At 36.7% G+C, this 19896-nt stretch overlaps 1 protein-coding gene across 1 annotated transcript; it reads left to right on the top strand.

The window, feature by feature from the left end:
• The first annotated feature begins 973 nt into the window (after window positions 1–973).
• LOC140154898 (L-gulono-1,4-lactone dehydrogenase-like) lies at window positions 974–18891 on the top strand. Its single transcript, XM_072177557.1, has 7 exons — window positions 974–1514; window positions 6220–6378; window positions 6974–7197; window positions 10016–10558; window positions 16334–16494; window positions 17106–17316; window positions 17785–18891. Exons 1-7 carry the CDS (start codon window positions 1325–1327, stop codon window positions 18268–18270), a joined length of 1974 nt encoding a protein of 657 aa, XP_072033658.1. The 5' UTR covers window positions 974–1324; the 3' UTR covers window positions 18271–18891.
• The last annotated feature ends 1005 nt before the right edge of the window (window positions 18892–19896 follow it).

Genomic DNA, 19896 nt, shown 5'->3' on the forward strand with positions numbered 1-19896 from the left:
AGGTCAGATATTTTTTGCGTACTGAATCATCGTATATCCCCGAAGCGTTCTGAATCATCGTCTCTTTTTAATATATCTATGACGTTTCGCATTTTGTGTACATGTCCCTTTGTCTCTCAGTATGTCTGTCTGTCTTCTACTTCGGTCTCTATCTTTCTAAAGTGTGTAAATATCTGCTTCGCTCAAAGTCAATACATCACTTAAGGGGGTATTACACCCTGCTTATTTTTGCATTTTTCTCAAAAATTATAGCACATTGGTGAAAAGTAAGATATGTATATTATAGGGGCAAGGACTGCAACTACTGTACTGAAATTTCAGCAACTCAAAGCAAGTAGTTATTGATTTATTGATCAAATATTGGGTTTCCCTCATTTTTGACTGCAACTCCACAACTGTTGTCTGTGCTGAAATAAAATTTCCAGTGCAGTAGTTGTAGTCCTTGCCCCTATAATATACATATTTTACTTGATCTCAATGCGCTATAATTTTTGAGAAAAATGCAAAAATAGGCGCAAAATTGGGCAGGGGTGTAGTACCCCCATAACATTACATTTACATTACTTCACTTAACATTACATTATATTACATACTTTACATTACAATAATAAAGGAGTGCGATATTTTTGGTTTATTCGCGAGCCCTTCCCTATATACTTTTTCACGTTTTCCTTTTACATTTTGTTTGCTTTGATGGCAAATAAAGTGTATATGAAGTTTAAATTTGTACAATTACATTATGTTATGTCACAGAATTTTACAATACAGTTTCTACTTGTTGTAATACAGTTCACTGCAGACATTACGATACGACTCATGATAAAAAAAAAGGTGGGTCAAGTTTACCAAGTCGTACTAACAAACAATGCGGAAAATTGCTTTCATGGGTCAAATGAATTGTGCGACAAGCTAGCAAAATGCCGTACCTTGAATAAATCAAATAAAAAACAAAGGAATACCAACTTCGATTAAAAAAAACACGCAACAACAAGTCAGGGTCATAATCGTAAACTTCATCCAAGCATATTGGTCACGGGCGACAGCACACAGCTCGTTTTCTCAAGGAGAGTTGACTTCTGCCAGTGCCTGCATTTCGAGTCACCTGTGTTTTTTGATATCGTCACTAAAGTTACATACAGGAAAATACGGATAACATATATTTTCCGTTTGCAACGTTTTGTTTTTCGTGGATCCTTACTTTACTTTAAGCTACTTAAGGGAAATTAACGATATTTTCCTGAAACTTTGACATGAACATGTATGGCATAGCATGCAGATAAAAGTTTTTTCACATTCGACAATGTTACAATAACTAGATGCGAAAATGGCGGCGCTTGCTTTGCGCTGTTGTTGCGGTTTAGAGCCATGTATTCAATGTCGTAACCAATCCATTAAGGTCTGTGGTTGTGGCAATCGCAAAGTTTTTTACAATTTCGATGGAACAGTTACCGTTGAACCGTTGGTCAGTTATTTCAAACCAACAAACTCACTTGCCAGAAAGAACTTGATCAAAGGTAAGTTACTGAACTTCATAGGTGAAGCAATATCATATTAGCGACGTGGGCTATAGCGCCGGCCTATATCATGTATTGTACACAAACGTCTTCATGTTATCTCAAGCCTCTTTGATATGTTAGATTATATAAAATTAATGAAATAAAATAATAGAATTTGAATATTGTACTCAGTACTGCTTTACTCAAATTCGTAAAATAAAATTGAGAATTGCAATGACAACAGGAGATATTACATGAAATTGTGGGATAGGCTTTTACGACGGGAATTCATAACAATTTGTTTTCTGTTGACAAGGGGCAGTCTTCAGTAAACGGCTCTTTTAGGGCCACCAAACCTTTAAATTTAGCAGATAGGCGAGGTCTGCTTGTTTTCTGTAGACAAGGGGCAGTCTTCAGTGAACGGCTCTTTTCAGAGCCACCAAAACCTTTAAAATTAGCAGATAGGCGAGATCTGCTTGTTCTCTGTTGACAAGGGGCAGTCTTCAGTGAACGGCACTTTTCAGAGCCATCAGTAGGCAAGGGGTGGTCTACATGTCTCATTCTTAGGTACTTTGTCCTGAAGAAGTCAGAGCTACTCAGAACTAACATACATAACAGAAACGATATAGGTATCGCTACAAACATACGTACTATAAACGCTTGTACAATAATTGTGTATTATTGTGGCATTTATACTTTACATGTAACTTTCATAATGATAAAAGTACAAAAATAAAAAAAAAGGTATAAATGTGAAACAACATGCGCTGGGGGATTAACACAAAAGGTATGAATAAAGTTAAAAAGTCAAGTTTTAAAACATCAAACTTTTTTGTTCTAAGGATTAAAACGTTAAATTACCAGCTCTCAGTATACAACAGGTAGCCCTTAACAATCACTTTTTATGATTAGCTGGTTTTTGGCGACCCAATTAATTGTATATCATCTTGATAGTCTATTCCATATACGAGACATTGGTCTAGAAGTTGAGAGGAGGAAGTTGATACTTGGGATCCGGAGATGTGCTGTAAACTTATTGTATAGATTTGTGTGTAATATGCCCAACTCTTTCACCGTAGCTTATGTTAGTGGCTTTATGTCAAATTTGGTGTCATAATAATTTGCACGAGTTTTCTCTGTGAAACGAAACCTTCATTTTTGTTGTGCTTGTTGTATACTAGAGTTATGAACGTTTAAAATGGTATCGACACTTCACACTCTGTAATAAGTGATTACGCGTATATCTATAAAGAATTACTTAGAAAATGACATCATTTAACTAGCAGTAAAATGACGCGGAAACCAGCAAGTGAAACAGATTATTGATATCAAGACTTATGTTCAAAAGTATGACGTCGCTGTCTTCAGTTCGTACGTGACAGTTGCCTAGCCAGGCATCCTTGTTGAAATTAAAAGAGAGATTGCGATGTTCCATACGCTTTGCGCGGTCCGTGCGTTCATACGGGCATTCATGGGGTCATACGTCCTCCGTGCGTTATTCCGTGCGTTTGTACCAATATGCAAATCGCAATCTCTTTTTTATACTGCCGACCACACACGCATTTTGATGGATAATCTGCACGTATGAACCGCACGTATGAATGAAATCATTTTTTTTACATCTCACTGTTGCTTCTCACTATTGGATCGTATTAATGAGTTGGACTTTCCTTTGTATGTTCAATATTCTTGACTGTCTTTAATATAACCTATATTGTCAAACGGGCATATTTTGTGCATTTCCATGCACGTTGTCCATGCGTTTATTTGGTACGTGCATCTTCAACACTGGCTAAATCCGTCACAGGAAAGTGATTTTGAATAGTAAGACAGGAGTACGATGATACAATCACCACGTTTGGAAATTTTATGTAATAATAGACTACTAATAATTCCACAAATATAATGGTACAAACAGTTAAGGGCTGCGGTATGAACGTTTGGACAGTATTTATTTTGGGACATTAGAGCACATCAGACAATCGAATTGCATTCTGAATACGAAGAATGTCATTCTGATATCAAATAATTTTGATTTTTTGAAATTCGCAATTTGATACACATTTTATGGCAAATCATTAAAATTGATATTTTTGATATTTAACAGTACTTGAAGTAAACTTTATAAATCTGATGATTTATACTTAAAGTGTATGTAGGTGGGATGAAAAGCCGACGATCAATTGAAAATTTTGACCTTTTGTATTGAAGATATGGATTTTTTCCCCAAAACACCAAAAAAAATTAGGTCTTTTGGGAAAAAAATCCATATCTTCAATATGAAAGGTCAAAATTTTCAATTGATCGTCGGCTTTTTCCTCCCTGCTACATACACTTTAAAATATATCATTAGATTTGTATAATTTACTTCGAAGACTGTTATATATCAAAAATTTGAAAAATATTAAATTTTTATAATTTGTCATAAAATTTGCATTATATTGTAATTTTAAAAAATGAAAATTATTTGATATCAGAAAGACATGCTTCGTATTCAGAATGCAATTCGATAGGTCTGAGGTGCTCTCATGTTCCACAAAAAATACTGTCGAAACGCAATAAACGCTCATTTTGGATCCCTTAACAATTCCGTTGCATATTATTGTACTGAATGAATTCGATAATTCCGTATACTTTAATATACGATCAATGATTCCAGTGATATATGAAATATTCTTGACAATACAGTTGCTTTAATTTTGTTGCATTTCACCCCCCCGACATTCCACTATGTTCACTTGGAATAAACCTTGAAATTAGATTCAAAAATGAAAAAAGAAATAAAATAAAATAGAATATACCAGTAAAATCGGGTGTTGATGGCAAATTACTATTATAATATTATTATAATTTGATCATTTTTATTATATTCTTCGTATTCTGTATACTAGTATATTATATAGCACATAATATTAGTATTTCCTTATACCCGTGGGAGCATATGCTCACTTCGTTCTTGCCTGTGGTAGCATTTCAACTCAGACATAAACTTTGCTTATACATTACCTGAGAACAATAGATGCATGGGATAAACAAAATCACTGGAGTGAAAAGTTATCGGTGCTGAAAAGTTTATTCGTTTTCAAGGGACCGTTTGATTTGAACGTGAACTTAAAAAACAACAACTATTCTTATACATGAACTATGAACTACGAAGTACCGCATGTTTCTGATAAAATTGGTATGGTATGGTATGGTATGGTGTGCTGTGGTATGGTATGGTATGGTATGGTATGGTATACAAATATTGAATGTTTATGAGTTCAATGGTAATAATATTTTCATGAGGTGAAATATGGACTGTTTCATTCAACAAGGCTTTGCCGAGTTTGAATGGAACAGTTCATATTTCACCGAATGGAAATATTCTTTCCATTGAACGAATAAAAACATTCAATATTTGAAGAGCTTAGTTTCAAAACCCCTTACATCCACTTGCCCATTTTTGAGAATACATAAAAAAAAATCACTGATATATGGGGGTTTTCAACAAAAGCAGTTTTTGGCGGGATGCTCATCCTACCCAAGCATCCTGGCAAAAGTGCTTTTGTTGCAAACCCCATATATCAGTGATTTTTTGATGATTTTGATGATTCAATGCTTCATCCTGGTGGTTACTAAAACTGTCTGTGTTCCTTTATGTAACCGTGGTGCTTGCGCACAAAAGGGCATTACGCAAAAAGGACATGACAAAATGTGCCTTGGTTTTGATTTACCTGATTACTCAAAGTAAAGCTACAGTGGCTTAACAAATATACTTACATTGTACCCACTATATAGCTCTATAAAGAAAGGCAAGACAAATTGAAAATTGAATTTGTATTTGTATGATCGATACACAGATCAAAACGTCCTGTCATCGGACAAAATCAAAACAAAGATGCATGAACCGCAATCTTAAAACAAAGTCCCTTATATCGGGCAAGATCAAAAGATCTAAAACATAACATAATCGTATAGGCGTCAAAAATTGTTTTTGGAACAATTAAATCACAATCATGGAAAATTAAGTAACTTCAATTTAGAGACATGAGCACTTACGTTAAATTCCTATGCGAGCCTATTTTGTCTTACACTACAAATGATATCTTAATACTACAACAATTATATATATATACAAAATTTCATGGGGTGGTATTCTCATACCGGTTACAGGTGTTATACGCTAAACATTTATTGAATATCATGAAACATAGGTGCGTGGTACTGCTTCTTCTCTCAAAATGGTCATAATGTATAATTTATGTGTGTCATTACTCTCTCTGCAATAAACTAGTAATAAAATCCTTTTTGAATGTTGAAACAACACTTGCAAGAATACTGATGCGTATTTTAAGAATCCTTTCCAATGAACAGTCTCATACCATTTATATCCGACAAATATATACTTGCCCATATTAGATATTCTGGGCCGAACAGGAAGATATTGTTCCATCTCCACTTAAAAGAGTCATATTTAAAAAAATCAAAATTGTAATCATTATCACTCTCAAAAGTTGTGTGGTTATTACTTTGGTTACTCGCATTACAGTTTTCAGTGGCTCACTATTTTATTGTGTTGGTTATTCTTTTCTTTCATCAATTTCACAGTTGGTATTAGGGGTAGAAGCATCATCCTTTGTTCATTGTCAAAACATTGTGAATACAATTAATAGTTCTGAAGCTATATCAGCCTACATGTGTATTTATAACGGCTGGGTTACTTTTTGTCTATGACCTTTAGGTATGGCGATCGACAAAGACGTCCTGAAGAAGGGGTTATCTGCAGTAGAACAAATAGCAGCGGTGGTACACTTTGCTCATGACAACCAACTTAGTGCTCGTGCCGTTGGGACAGGAAGTTCTTGGTCAAAGCTCACGACTGTTCGAGATATACTAATAGGTATTATACGCTTCTCTGATACAGATCTTGGCTTTTAAAACAATAAACTGACAATTTCATTCGACGATTAATTCTTTTAATGACGCAGAATGATATAAATTCACTACACCTAGAAGTTATTATGTCAATGCTGTATGTCTGCCTAACAGACCAAATAAAGTTAACATCACGGTGCTCATAAAAAAGCTTGAATGCGAAAAGTAGGACTATAGGCTTACAAACGATGTGTACTGACAAGCCAAGTTTAGTTCATAATATTGATGCATGACATATCATAATTATAATCAACGACCAAAACAAGTTAAATAAAACAAACAAATTATCATACCAAGTGCTAACTCAAGTTGTGCAGAACCTGACTAACGTTGGATAACAAGCATCGTCAGTATAGACTATATCAGTAACCTTAAGATTATCCAATGTTAGACAAATTTCAAAAATCATTTTAGAGACAAATTAAGAGTGCTGCTATTTGACCAAACGTTGAGTAAAGCAATTATCCGAGGCAATTATTTGCAGTTTTGGGGTTTAGCTGATTTCGCATTTCGGGTTATCAAGTTTTTAAACTGTTGCTTACACTTTATTTTAATTCCAGATATGACGAATTTGAACAAAATTTTGGATGCAAAGCCTCAAAATTCAACAGGCAGTATTTACCACATTGAGGTACAGGCCGGGAAGGTATTGAACGAGTTCGTAAGAGAGATTGACGGGCGGTTTGGGATGGCTCTACCTACCTTGCCACCGTATACAAAGATGACAGTAGGAGGTGTCGTGAGCACTTCTACTCATGGACCGGGACAGCGAATCAATACAATGGTAGGTATTTAGAGGGACATTGTATTCATGTATAAATAATATATTAAGGGGGCACTTTATTACTACACACCATTTTAAACCCTTAATTACGCAGTCAGTGGTACCCTCTCCCAATTCTTTCCTGAAACAATAGCGCGCGGGAATATTTTGTACAAACTACTAGTTTGAACGCAACTGCTACGAACGCTGCGGCGCGCCGTGGCCAGTACAGCCAGCGACTCGCATTAGAAGAAGGCCATCTGAAGCTACCTGACCGGTGCTGAATATTGCATGAAGAGCATAGTACCGTGGAATTAGATAGGTTAAGGTTAGTACTGGTCTCACAAGAGCACCTTGTGAGTTATGTACCGACTGGGCTTGTTTCTTGTATAGTCTTTAGTTCTAAATGTCTAAGGCGATCTGCATGTCATGTCATATTCCTAAAGCTTTTTTTACTCAGTGTCTTCCTTCAAACTTATCTATGGTTTAAATAGTTTGGAACAGCCTACTCCAATGGTTGAAGAGTACTACTCTCAACGGCTAAAGAGCGAATGAGGAAGATCATTATTCCGACGGTCAACAGAATGGTCATCACGTCATCATAGGTTAAGTTTCTTCACTGGCCAACGTGCTTGGGATCAGGGTAGCCTTTCAACAAGGCTTTGGCTACCTGGGCTAGAGCACCGTAGTGAGAGCGCCATCTATCATATTCTGGCGCGGCTTCGCCGCTCGCCCCCCCCCCCCTAGGATCGCGAGGTCTTTGACAAAGACTAGGATCAGGGGTGTGCTACTCAATAAATGTGGATTTCGGCTGCTGTTGCCTTCGGAAACAGGGCTGTTGTTCCGGGCTGATCATCCGCTCAGTTATCAGACCCAGACTAATATAAGCCTGGCAAATTAATGATTACTAAAACAAATATTATAATAAAAGATCGGAGGTAGATGGGCAGATGTTTTCTTGGCTCTATGACGGCCCAGCGGGAGCTTGGTACACCATCACACACTGTTGGTTCTGATATGTCTCATCTACCTACCTTCAAACCACTTGTGGTATCCACCTACAATGTGCGGACCTTACTATCAGAAAATGAAATCAACTGTTTGTGGGCTGCAAAAATGCAGGCGTCGACTTCGCTGGTTTCCAAGAGCACCGTCTGATAACATCATCCCCCACAGATGACTTATGGTCAGATGACAAGAACTGAATACTCATCTACAGCGCAGACACACCCTAGAGACATGGAGGCGGTGATGGACTTGTTATGTCAGAACATCTACAAGTACCTACAACATTGTACAAAGCATCTGCAACTCTGAATGGGGTACCTGCTTGCAAGAACGCGGCAGTTGATAGAAACTTGGAGAACACCAGCCCGTGAATTAGTCTTACAGATCTGACGAACTTGTTTCACTACATAAGCAGATGGGTGATCTACAGGGAGCTGATAATCATGAAGAAGCGTTATGAATCAGCCCGTCCAGTGACAAGGAACTACTTGCCGCATGGAGGGGATACCTTTCCACCTTGCTCAACAATGACAATGGATCACTTAAATCAGATCTTCCATTTCCTGATGATCAGGACATACCCATTTGTGATGAGATGTCCACCCGTAAGGAAACGAGGGATGCCATCTAGAGCATGAACAACAACAAAGCTGTTGAGCTGGATTGTGCAATTACTTTAGAAGCACTTAAAGGTGGCGGTGAAGTTATGGTTAACATCGTACCCAATTAGAGATCATACTGATCCAGTAAAAAATAAGAACCAGGCCGGAAGATACGCCCAGGCAAAAAGTTAATCACAGCAAGTTCACATCATTAGAGTAATCATTGAAGCCATCTAGAGCCATCATCTTCCACTAGCCATCCCATTTATCGACTTCAAGAAGGCTTTTGATTCAAATCAACAGGAATCTGTTGTTCGTTCTCTAACAGAGTCCTATGCGCATAGATATCGTATATCGTAAATTATGCATTGTCTGCGTGAAGTGAGCCAACAAATTTCCCTGGCCTGACAAATATAGCTGCCACAATGAAAGACAAATTTGCGCTCAAATGATATGTTGAATATATAACTGTGATTGAGAACATGTTGTTGCCCAGGAATTTAGAAAGTACCATCCACTGCGACCCCGGAGTGTGATCTGGACAAATTTAACGATTGGGACACTGATACGTAGGACAACCATGTTATTAGACGTGCGAACGGTCATATTATCCTAGAGCGTTATGGTCCCGGTGTATGGTCTCTCCAATAAAGATCTGATGACAACGTATGGTAGTTTTATTTCTCCCATTTCTCGAATATGCTGTACCAGAATCAGTATTCTTGCTTTAGAATGTATTCAATAAAGGATATGTACAGTATTGGGTTTCAGATGCATTTCCCACCGAGAGGCACTTATTACAGGAGCTCAGAAAACGTCGTGACAAAATTAGTTTGAATTTTGACAAAACTCTTTATACTTTCAAAGAGTAATGTTAAAAAAAGTTAAAATGTGGAAAGAAACTATTCATTGCAAAATAGATTTGTTCTGTAATGTAAGTGTTTCAGGAATAACTAGTATCATTTAGTTCTTTATGTTCTTCTGGAATTTGATGTTACTATTACAATGGTTTGTGTGTGGGGTGGGTGGGTGAGTGGTATTGGGTATGTTTGTAGGGTGTATGTATGTGGTGTTTGTGACGGGGGTGTGCGCGTGTGTGGCCTATTTTGTATTTCAGCTCCGGCTGCGATTCAAATATTTATGTAATAAACCTTCAATAATAAATATGAATAAATGTATATAAATAGTGCATTGTGTTATATAATTTTAAATATTTTTGTAACTTTCAGTCTAACTTTGCGGTGGAGCTTCACATGGTTATTGCCAAGGGTATTCAAGTCAAGATCAGACTACCCCGAAAAGAAGGAGATGTGGATGAAGATTTTGAATCCGTCAAATGCAAAATCGAAGCCGCAAAGTATGGCGACCCAACAATTGAAATATGCAGTACAGATATCTTCCGAGCAGCAGCCGTTGGTTTAGGATCACTGGGAATAATCTACTCCGTTACCTTCGAATGTATCGCCGCATATAACGTGAAAGAGACGAGACGCAACATTGAAATCAAATGGCCTTCCAAGAAACAGTCCAAGAGGTTCAAGATCCCATCAGAGCTGACAGATCTTTCGTCAGATGACCATTTGACCATCAGCATCAATCCATTCCCTATGGAGAGTAAAAAGAAAGCTGGTAGGGTTGTCCTGAGTAGTGGGTATATCTTATCAGAGAGAACGGATGAGCGAAGCACCAGGATGTGTAATTGTATGTGCTGCTGCACAGAGCGCGAGTGCCAACGCTGCTGTCGACCGGATTGTCTATCTCAAGTAGTTCAGGTAAGCAGGCGTTCTCAACATGACGTGTTTGTAATCGAGTCACTGATAAATTGTCTGCCATGAAAATGTCATATGACCTACTGTTTTAGTACTCAGTGTTTTCAATTTTTAGTCTCCTGGAAGGACATTTTGTACTTCTTTGGTGACGGAAGTATAAATGAAGACGTTTAATTTGAGTGCACTTTCGAAATGGCAATAAAGTACCTAATCTTTATTTCAAAGTCCTTGCATTGTATCCAATCACCAGATACTTAGTGAATTGTTAAAACTTTTAATATGAAATGTTATTACAAGTAATTTTATTTATTTATTTATTAACCATATTTAAACAGGGTAACCTACTCAACAAATATTACAATGTTGATTTTCAGTAGGGCCCTGAGACAAACATATAAAAGCATTAAATACACGTAGATTATACATTATTAAAAACCATAAAAAATTGAGCTTACATAAATATTACACAGCATTAAAATACCTTATATAAATATTATACAGCATGAAAACCAAGTTTTTGTAATTAAAAATAATTCAAAAGCTACACGAAGTATTTAAAAACATATGACATGTATGAGCTGCAGAATTAGTTGTGCTACAATTTCAGGTCTTCTTTGAGTTTCTTTTTGAATTGCATTAGTGAGTTGACTTGACGAATATCTTTCGAAATAACATTCCATAATACGCTACCTTTGTATTGGAAAGAGCTTTTACCATAATTTGTATTGCACTTTGGAACATATAGATCGCCATTTACACTACCTCTAGTGTTAACAGAATGAATGATATTAACTGGACGAAACAGATCATTGAGGTAGGAGGGTGCAATTTCATTTTTAACTTTAAACATCATACATCCAGTTAAGAAAATAATACGGTCTCTTATATTCATGAAGCCTAAAGTACGTAACATGTCGTTTATATGAGTTCTGTATGGTACACTTAGTATAATTCGCATTGCCGTGTTTTGGAGTTTTTGAAGCTTATTTAAGTTTATTACACTGCAGCTACTCCAAATAGTAATTGCAGAATCAAAATGTGGTAAAACCATAGTGTTGTATATAGTAATCAGTGAACTTCTCGGGACAAACGGCTTAACTCTTCTCATGACTGCAAGACTTGTACACACTTTACGACAAATATTGTTGATCTGCTCTTTCCATTTCAAGTTAACATCAATTTGAACACCAAGATATTTAAAACATGTGACATTTTCAATCTCAACATTATTCATATACACTTTAACATGATTAATTTTACTAGTTTTAACAGGTGTACCAAGTAACATAACTTTTGTTTTCTTCACATTTGCTTTCATAAGATTATTATCAAACCATTTACAGAGTGTATTAAGATCTTCATTTAGGTTATTCTCTATTTCCTTAACATCTTTACTACAAACATAAATCAAGGTATCGTCGGCATACATGTCAACAACTGAATGTTTTAGATCATTTGGCATGTCGTTAATAAATAAAAGAAATAAAAGTGGCCCAAGTATAGAGCCTTGTGGAACTCCTGATGATATAACATGGGGCACAGAAATGGAATTATTAATCGAGACATATTGGGTACGTTTGGTGAGATATGTTTCAAACCATTTTCTTTCATTATCTTTAACACCCAATGCGTGCATCTTTTGAATAAGCAGTTTATGATTTACCATGTCAAAGGCTTTACTTAAATCTACAAAGACTGCTCCAACATAATTACCATTATCTATATCTGTACTCCATTTATCAATCGTTTTAAGGAGAGCTGTACAGGTGGAGTGTTGTTTACGAAAACCAGATTGACCTTTGTACAAAATATTGTTATCGGTGACATAATTATATAACTGACTATGTACAATCTTTTCCAGTAGCTTAGAGCACACAGGTAAGATAGAAATGGGCCTGTAGTTGGAAAACTCATCTTGATTACTACCTTTATAAATGGGAATGACACGAGCTATCTTTAAATCATCTGGGAAGCAACCTTGTTTAAGAGACATATTGAATATCTTACAAAGGATAGGGACAACAGCTTCTTTACCATATTTGAGAAGTTTTACACATATGTCGTCTAATCCACTAGCTTTCTTTGGCGAGAGAGAATTGAGTTCGTCCATAACTTCCGCATTTGTGATCTCAATAAATTTAAACTTAGTGTCAACACCACACCTTCGAACATTATTTGAGTTGTTATTATTTACATCACAAGAATTTGACATACCAATGTTCGTGAAATGTTCATTAAAATCGTTAGCTAAGTTAAGATCTCCCTTAGATGTTGACGGAAGAGTGCATGTGGCAGCACTACATTTCTTACTTGGAAGCAATTCTTTAAGTGTTTTCCACATTTTCTTTGTATCTCCAGCAGAGCTATTGATTTCATTGGTGAAATAGTCTCTCTTTGCATCTTTCATCATCTTATTTACTTGATTTCTGAGAATTTTATATTCATCCCAATGTTTATTTCCAGCAGCACCATTAATTGCTTTTTTGTGATGATAATCCCTGTCATGCATTTTCGTAAAAATATCATCACGGTTTTCTAACCAAGGACAAATGTTGTCCTTAAATCTGATAGTTTTAATAGGAACATGGCTGTCACAAACCTTGGTAAACTTACTTACAAATGAGTCCCATGCTTCATTCACAGGCAGAGTGTCATCAACAGACCAATTAACGTCATTTAAATCATTCACAAAATCATCAACATTAAAATTCTTAAAACATCGAAACTTTTTCGTAACATGATTACTTTTAGTACACTTTTTCACCTTAGTCTTTGATACAATTGTTGTACAAGGAAAAGAATGGTCACTAAACGACTTGTGAATTACACGAGTATCCTTACAAATGTTACGATTGGTAGTGAGAATTATATCAATAAGTGTTTTACTTGTAGGCGTTATTCTTGTAGCATGTTCAACAATTTGACTTAAATTATACAAATTCATAAAAAAAGACATGTGACTTGTGAGAGAATTTGGTTTTAAGAAGTCACAGTTAAAATCACCCACAAGGATAATTTCTTTATAATCATTTGGTAAAACATCCATCGTTTCAGACAATACGTCAAAAAATCAGGTCCTTCAGTTTGAGGCCTGTAATAAGTACCAATCAGAATGGATTTCTTGTGAACCTGATGGATTTCAACCCATAAAGATTCCTTATTATCATTCTCAACATCATATCTTCGTGTGTACTTGATATTATCATCAATATAGACAGCAACACCCCCTCCATGTCTATTTCTATCTCTACGTTCTACCACATAACCAGGAATGTGAATTTCACTGTCAGAAACTGTATTGTCAAGCCAAGTTTCTGACATTGTGATTATATGAAATGGTTGACTTTTAATCCAAAGTTGAAGTTCATCAAAACTTGACATAAGACTTTGCATGTTAAAATGACAAACCTTTAAACCTTTCTTACTGAGGTTGGAGTTACGTGAAACAGACATTTGATCTTTTGGAACTCTGTTATGAGCTTTATTTTTAGAAGATACCTTTGCTGTTTTGTTTAGCTTCACATCGATACCGTTAACATTAACATCTTTACAACCAAGTACATTTTCAACGTTAACATCGGCACACTCCGCGTGGCCAGATCTTCAACCATGATATTGGATAGATTTAAATTCACAGTACTTTGCTTTGTGTCCAAAACCGTTACATTCGCGGCATTTTAGCTCAGAATCATAGTAACAGGTATCCGCATTGTGATTGAATAGTCCGCATTTCCAACATCCTGAATAATCCGAAGAATGTCGGCAAGACTCTTGGTCTCTGCTGCGATTATAGTTTTGGTCATTATGTCCAGTCTTATCGCGAGCACGTTCAGTGAAAGATCTTGAGCGGTTTCCAAATGACCTTGTGCGCGGTTTAAATTGCTTATTCTTGTTTCGCGAAAGTTCGTTTTCCCGAGTTTTGTGACACATATCGTTATTTGCAGGCTTTCTGTTCTTTCTAACTACATCAGTCCACAGCTTGTCATGATTAACCGAAGGAACTGCAACGGAAAATGATTTTAGAAGAATACGCGTTCCACTTTCATTCAAATGAAGACCGTCAGCATATTGGTTAGAGTCAATAGTGCCGTCCAGGTAAGTTACTTTCGGTCCAATGTCGACATAGCCACAGGAAAGACGAGAAGCAAGATCCTTGAAACTTTGGTTGAACACCGCTACTTCTTCACTTTTTGAGGTCCGTGGACAAACCGCTGATATGTGTATGGACGCGGTAGGCGCTTTGACCATAAGAGTTGTTATTATGGCTTCCATAGTCTCGGTAACCTCTTGGACATCATTGTCCCGTGAAATGTCATTGGTTCCAGCATGAATAATGATATCACCAAATGGTTGGAGTTCATTTGAGTTGGACATGTTGTTGACTTCCTCGAGAATACGTTTGACCGTGGCACCGCCTATAGGTTTGACGCACACATCATTTTGATCTGCCTTTGGGATATCACGCAGCATTGAATCCCCTATGATCAGAGTTCTTTGTGGTTTTTGAATTGTGTCTATTGCTGTTGGTTTCTGAGTAGACACCGATTTCTGTAATTCAGTTACTAGTTCAGAGAGTTTTGTATTTTCTTTCTGAAGCAATTGGTGTTGGGTTTTAAGGTGGTTTTGGTTGGATGTGAGTTCTGTGACAGTTGTCTGGAGGGAATTGACTGTTTGACAAAGTGCTCTGATTGCAGCATTGGTGTCTGATCTGCATTCCGGACAGGACCAGGCTGTTTTTTGGGCTGGTCGCTTTTTAAGTCCAACACATGCGATGTGGTATTGTCTTTGGCATATGAAACACTTGCATTTGATTGACTGATTTGGGTCTGATGGTTGAGCACATTGGAGGCTATTGCATAGATTAATGACATTGATCATGCTTATGTTTTCAATATCACTTGTAGCTTTAGCAGCCGCTGTCTGCGGTGTGGGAATGGGCGAGGTCTGCTGTTTGGGGGTGGTTAGCGAGGCGACATATTCGGCCAAACCATTTTCTTTTGTACTTTTGTCTACAGTTTGTTCTTTGGCACTTTTTTCTAAATTCTGTTTCTTGGCTTTCTTGGTAGCCTGGATTTTATTATATCTGATATCATCACATGCGTCACATAACATTTCCTCACACTGTCGTACTTGGACTTCTTTTCCTTTATTTTGTTTGCAGTCATAACAGCTTCTGTATTTAAAGCGCGCTTCAGACTCCGAGTATTGTACGTACAATATTGTATGTACAATATGTACGTTATTTAATCTATTGCCATTCTATTTCCAGTAATGTTTAAGTTCTAACGAATGTTTGATGACGAAAAATCGATAATATGTTACATACAATACCTAGCAGAAATATATTATCGATTTTACGTCATCAAACATTCGTTAGAACTTAAACATTCATTGAAATAGAATGGCAATAGATTAAATAACGTACATATTGTACATACAATATTGTACGTACAATACGGAGTCTGAAGCGCGCTTTAATAGGCATGTTTGAGAGAAGATCACTAGGTTCACGCTTCAATAATCACGGTGAAAGGTGTTTATCACACGTTTGAAATAGGCGAACCGAGATAGTTGTTTAGATCCGAGTCAATGGTGCAAAAAATACAAAGTCACAAATCAATGCAAGAATCGATCAGTCAATAACAATCGAGATGTAGTGAAAGGTGGTGAATTCAACGTACTATTCGTGAAATGTTAAAGACAAGTTCTTTCCGAAATCACACAATTTACTATCATCACCAATGTCTGTTGAACATTTTAATTTTTGGATTTTTACAGACGGACTGTGCAGCTAATTGTATGCAATCGCTGTCAAATTGTTTCCCGGCTTGCATCCCTAGCATCACCGATTTCACGTTAAATCAAGTGATCAGACAACAAGATTCAGACGATATAGACAAATGGTACAACATATTTGGTTTCTTCCGTGGACAAGTGCAGTAAGTCCAGAGAATTATTATCTTTGTTTGTCAATTATTTGATTTTTTTTAAAGTAAATTCTGAGTACATACCGTACATAACAACGTACAAAGTATATAACCGATCGATACCTTGCCTCACTTTGTTAAGAGCAAGCCAACAAAATTCGTCATAGGTTTGCGTTGCTAATACAAAAACCGTGAACTTAGTGTCACCCCTGACACTGCTTTTCAATTACCCAGAATATGTATTCTATGGTGTTAAATTACATTAAGGTTACTACTTTGCTTTCTTGCCATGCGGGGCCCTTATATTGGGTCCCACTTGGAGTGTTTAATCGTCGTATATGAAGTCGCAGGCCTCATGCGTGCCGGCCCAGCGGCCTTGATCAACCAAAAACACCAAGTCGCAGGGCCGGCCGAATTATTGTACGTACATCTAGCTTGCCATACACGTGGTTCCATGCGATAATAAGAATTGATCATCGTGTCTCACGTGACGAATCGGCCTCAATCAGTCACCTGATGATGTCGGATGGTATCAGACACAACGTCGTTAACGAAACAGGCCCCGTATTTGATTAAAACTTTTGTACTTACGTCAAACCTCTGTTCTCTTTCATTCCTAACAGCGCTAGTGAGGCTGGGTACTTCATCCCACGTGACAATCTGGATAACGCCTTAGCAGACATTGTACGCATCATGCAGGAGTTACTCAAATACCGTGTCTATTCCTTGTTACCTTTGTACGTTCGAATGGTAAAGGCGGATGATTTGTATCTCAGTCCTGTCAACCGAAGACGCCCTGATGGCACTCAGGTCGACTATTATGCAGTTATTGATGTAAGTTTAGACACTTTTTTCTAGAGTAATAATTTTTAGAAACATTCTAATGTTTAATACGTCTTCAATACATTTGGTCACATCGTCATAATAAATTTATAAGCCAGAACCAGAATGAATCTTCAATGAGTCTTCAATTAATTGACGATCAGTATTGATATGACCAATATTTCGTCTTTCATATTACAAGTAAAAAAAGAGCATGACCCTGAGCAGCTTTGGCCATTCAATCACATTCAATCAAGATGAAACGGCATTTATTAATGAAATACGATTATAGCCATACTACTTTTTATTTTATTTCGAGAACCTTCAATGGTGTAAATATATAGCTTAGAAAAATACTGTAAAATGATTTGCAGAAACATATTTTTTCAATACTGAAGCAAACTTCCACGTAGAACAACCAGTATCTTAATACTAGCATTCTTTCAACAGCATATTTACCTTGTTTCTTTAATTTACCAGGTACCTTTTACCCCCGGTGCATACGGTATAGATGAATATCACAAGAAGCTTGCAGACCATCTATTCACTCGATACAAAGCAAGACCACACTGGGGGAAGAACCTCTTTCTCAACCTGGACCAAATAGACCAACTTTACCCAGACCTCGACAAATGGAAACGAGTCTACCTTCTCTTCAATAGTGACGGCACTTTTGATAATGAGTTCACAAGGAATGTTGGATTTGAGGACTTCCGGCATTCGGAAGGCTGCCGTTTGCGAAATCCAACTGAGGATCAAATTCCAACTGTCAGTGCGCAGGCGTCATATCATCTAAATTACGCAGAAGTATCTCATGAGGATCAACACATCAGCGCCATCAGTTCAAAGGTCACCAAGTCCAAGGTCATAAGTTCACAGCCAAGAAGTTCAAGACACCATCATCCAAATACTGATGGCGGAAGAAGTCATTTTATCCCGGTCCCAATGTCACAATATCGTCGATAATAAGTACATTGATTAGATGATATCAAGACTTTGGTATCAAATTAAAATGAATGATATACTTATGCCCATACTTAATTATTTTATATTTATCCTGGACTATTCAGGTAGCTTGGCTCATGTTTATGTCCTGTGGAGACTCCGTAATGGAGTATTCCGTAATGCAATCATTCCAGTATCAAACACATTTTCGTCGCTGCACGGGTGAAAATATATTAATATATACATTTATATCTTTATTGTCTATATGTGACTGGACGCGGCGAATCAGCCGTAAAGTCGGCCCCGGTCAATTTTGTTTTATTTCGTGTTTAGAAAATATATACCATAAGCTTTAAAATGGTATATCATTTGACTTCAAACGATATCTAAAAGCGGGGTTATGATTTGTTGAACTCTGTTCCTTCGACAAAATTGTATTTTTATCCTTTTCTACATGTGTCTCTTTTTCTACATTTCTGGTAATAAATATCCAACAGTCATAACTGGCGGTCATTTCAAATCATCCCCAAGTCAACGAGGTTCAGAAATATCCTCTCATTGTTCATTGTTGATTATACATACCTAGACAAAATACAATGCTTTGTTATCTACCACTCGAACAGGATTTAGCCAAAGCAAACAAAGACAAGAACTATTCTAAAGAAATAGGTAGAAGCTTATTATCCTCTTCAGCAGTAGTATTATTGATTGATTTAAACAGAATTTGATAAGATACTTGTCGCAACGAATTGATACACCTATGAATACGACCTTCACATACATTTTACACTTTAACTCAGAATACAATTTGCCGAGTTTACGGCTGATTCGCCGCGTCCACTCACATATGTGATGCGATCACGCAAAATCAGTCGGCCGGAACTCGGGAATATTAAATTGTGAGTTTCTTATAGGATAGTAAAGAGCATTTACAAAGCTGGATTTTGCAAAAAAAAATCCCATTGAAATTGAACAACCAGTTCCAAAGATATGAGCAATTAAAGAGTTTCCAAAACAATAGGTAACAACAGGATTATTTCCTTTGTTTGGCTATATCTCAAAATCAATATTTCCGAGTTCCGACTGATTTTGCTTGATCGCATCACATATATGAACAGATAAAAACGATACAAGTCAATAATAATGTATTTGCTTTAAGACTCCCCGAAAATGTATTATGTATATAGTTTAAATTGGGGAAAGAGACACAATACATTGTAACACGTTTCCCGTTGTTTTTCGTAGTAACCGGTGTGCGTTGTGCGCGGACACTAGCCAAACGTCGTAATTGTTTCGGTAAATCACCGGTTTTTAATGACGTTACAACTTTGTAACAATTACTTTGTTTGTAGAAATGTCTTTATATCGTAAAATGTTTTAGGAAATATCTATTTTTGTCGTAACAGCTAACGCCCAATGTAAGTGAGGTTTACACTTCAAAAACTGAGTTTTAGCTATTGAACACATTCTTGCCTTCAGCTAAACATGTATCAAATTCCTAACTATATATGTTCAATGGCTAAGCATTACCCATCAATACTATAAACGTGTTTAGTATTTAAAGACGTTTATAAAGTGAAGGCAAGAATGTGTTTAAAAAAGTGTTTAGATACTGAGTACAGAGAACGTATTTAGTTTATCTAGGTT

Source organism: Amphiura filiformis, chromosome 6, assembly GCF_039555335.1.
Source record: "Amphiura filiformis chromosome 6, Afil_fr2py, whole genome shotgun sequence".
Classification (NCBI taxonomy): domain Eukaryota; kingdom Metazoa; phylum Echinodermata; class Ophiuroidea; order Amphilepidida; family Amphiuridae; genus Amphiura; species Amphiura filiformis.

Excerpts from the sequence above, each read along its gene's own strand:
- LOC140154898 (XM_072177557.1), top strand. The coding sequence starts at position 1,325 with ATGGCGGCGCTTGCTTTGCGCTGTTGTTGCGGTTTAGAGCCATGTATT. Across the intron at positions 10,559-16,333 it reads GTCTATCTCAAGTAGTTCAG|ACGGACTGTGCAGCTAATTG; the intron begins GTAAGCAGGCGT and ends GGATTTTTACAG. Across the intron at positions 17,317-17,784 it reads ACTATTATGCAGTTATTGAT|GTACCTTTTACCCCCGGTGC; the intron begins GTAAGTTTAGAC and ends TTAATTTACCAG.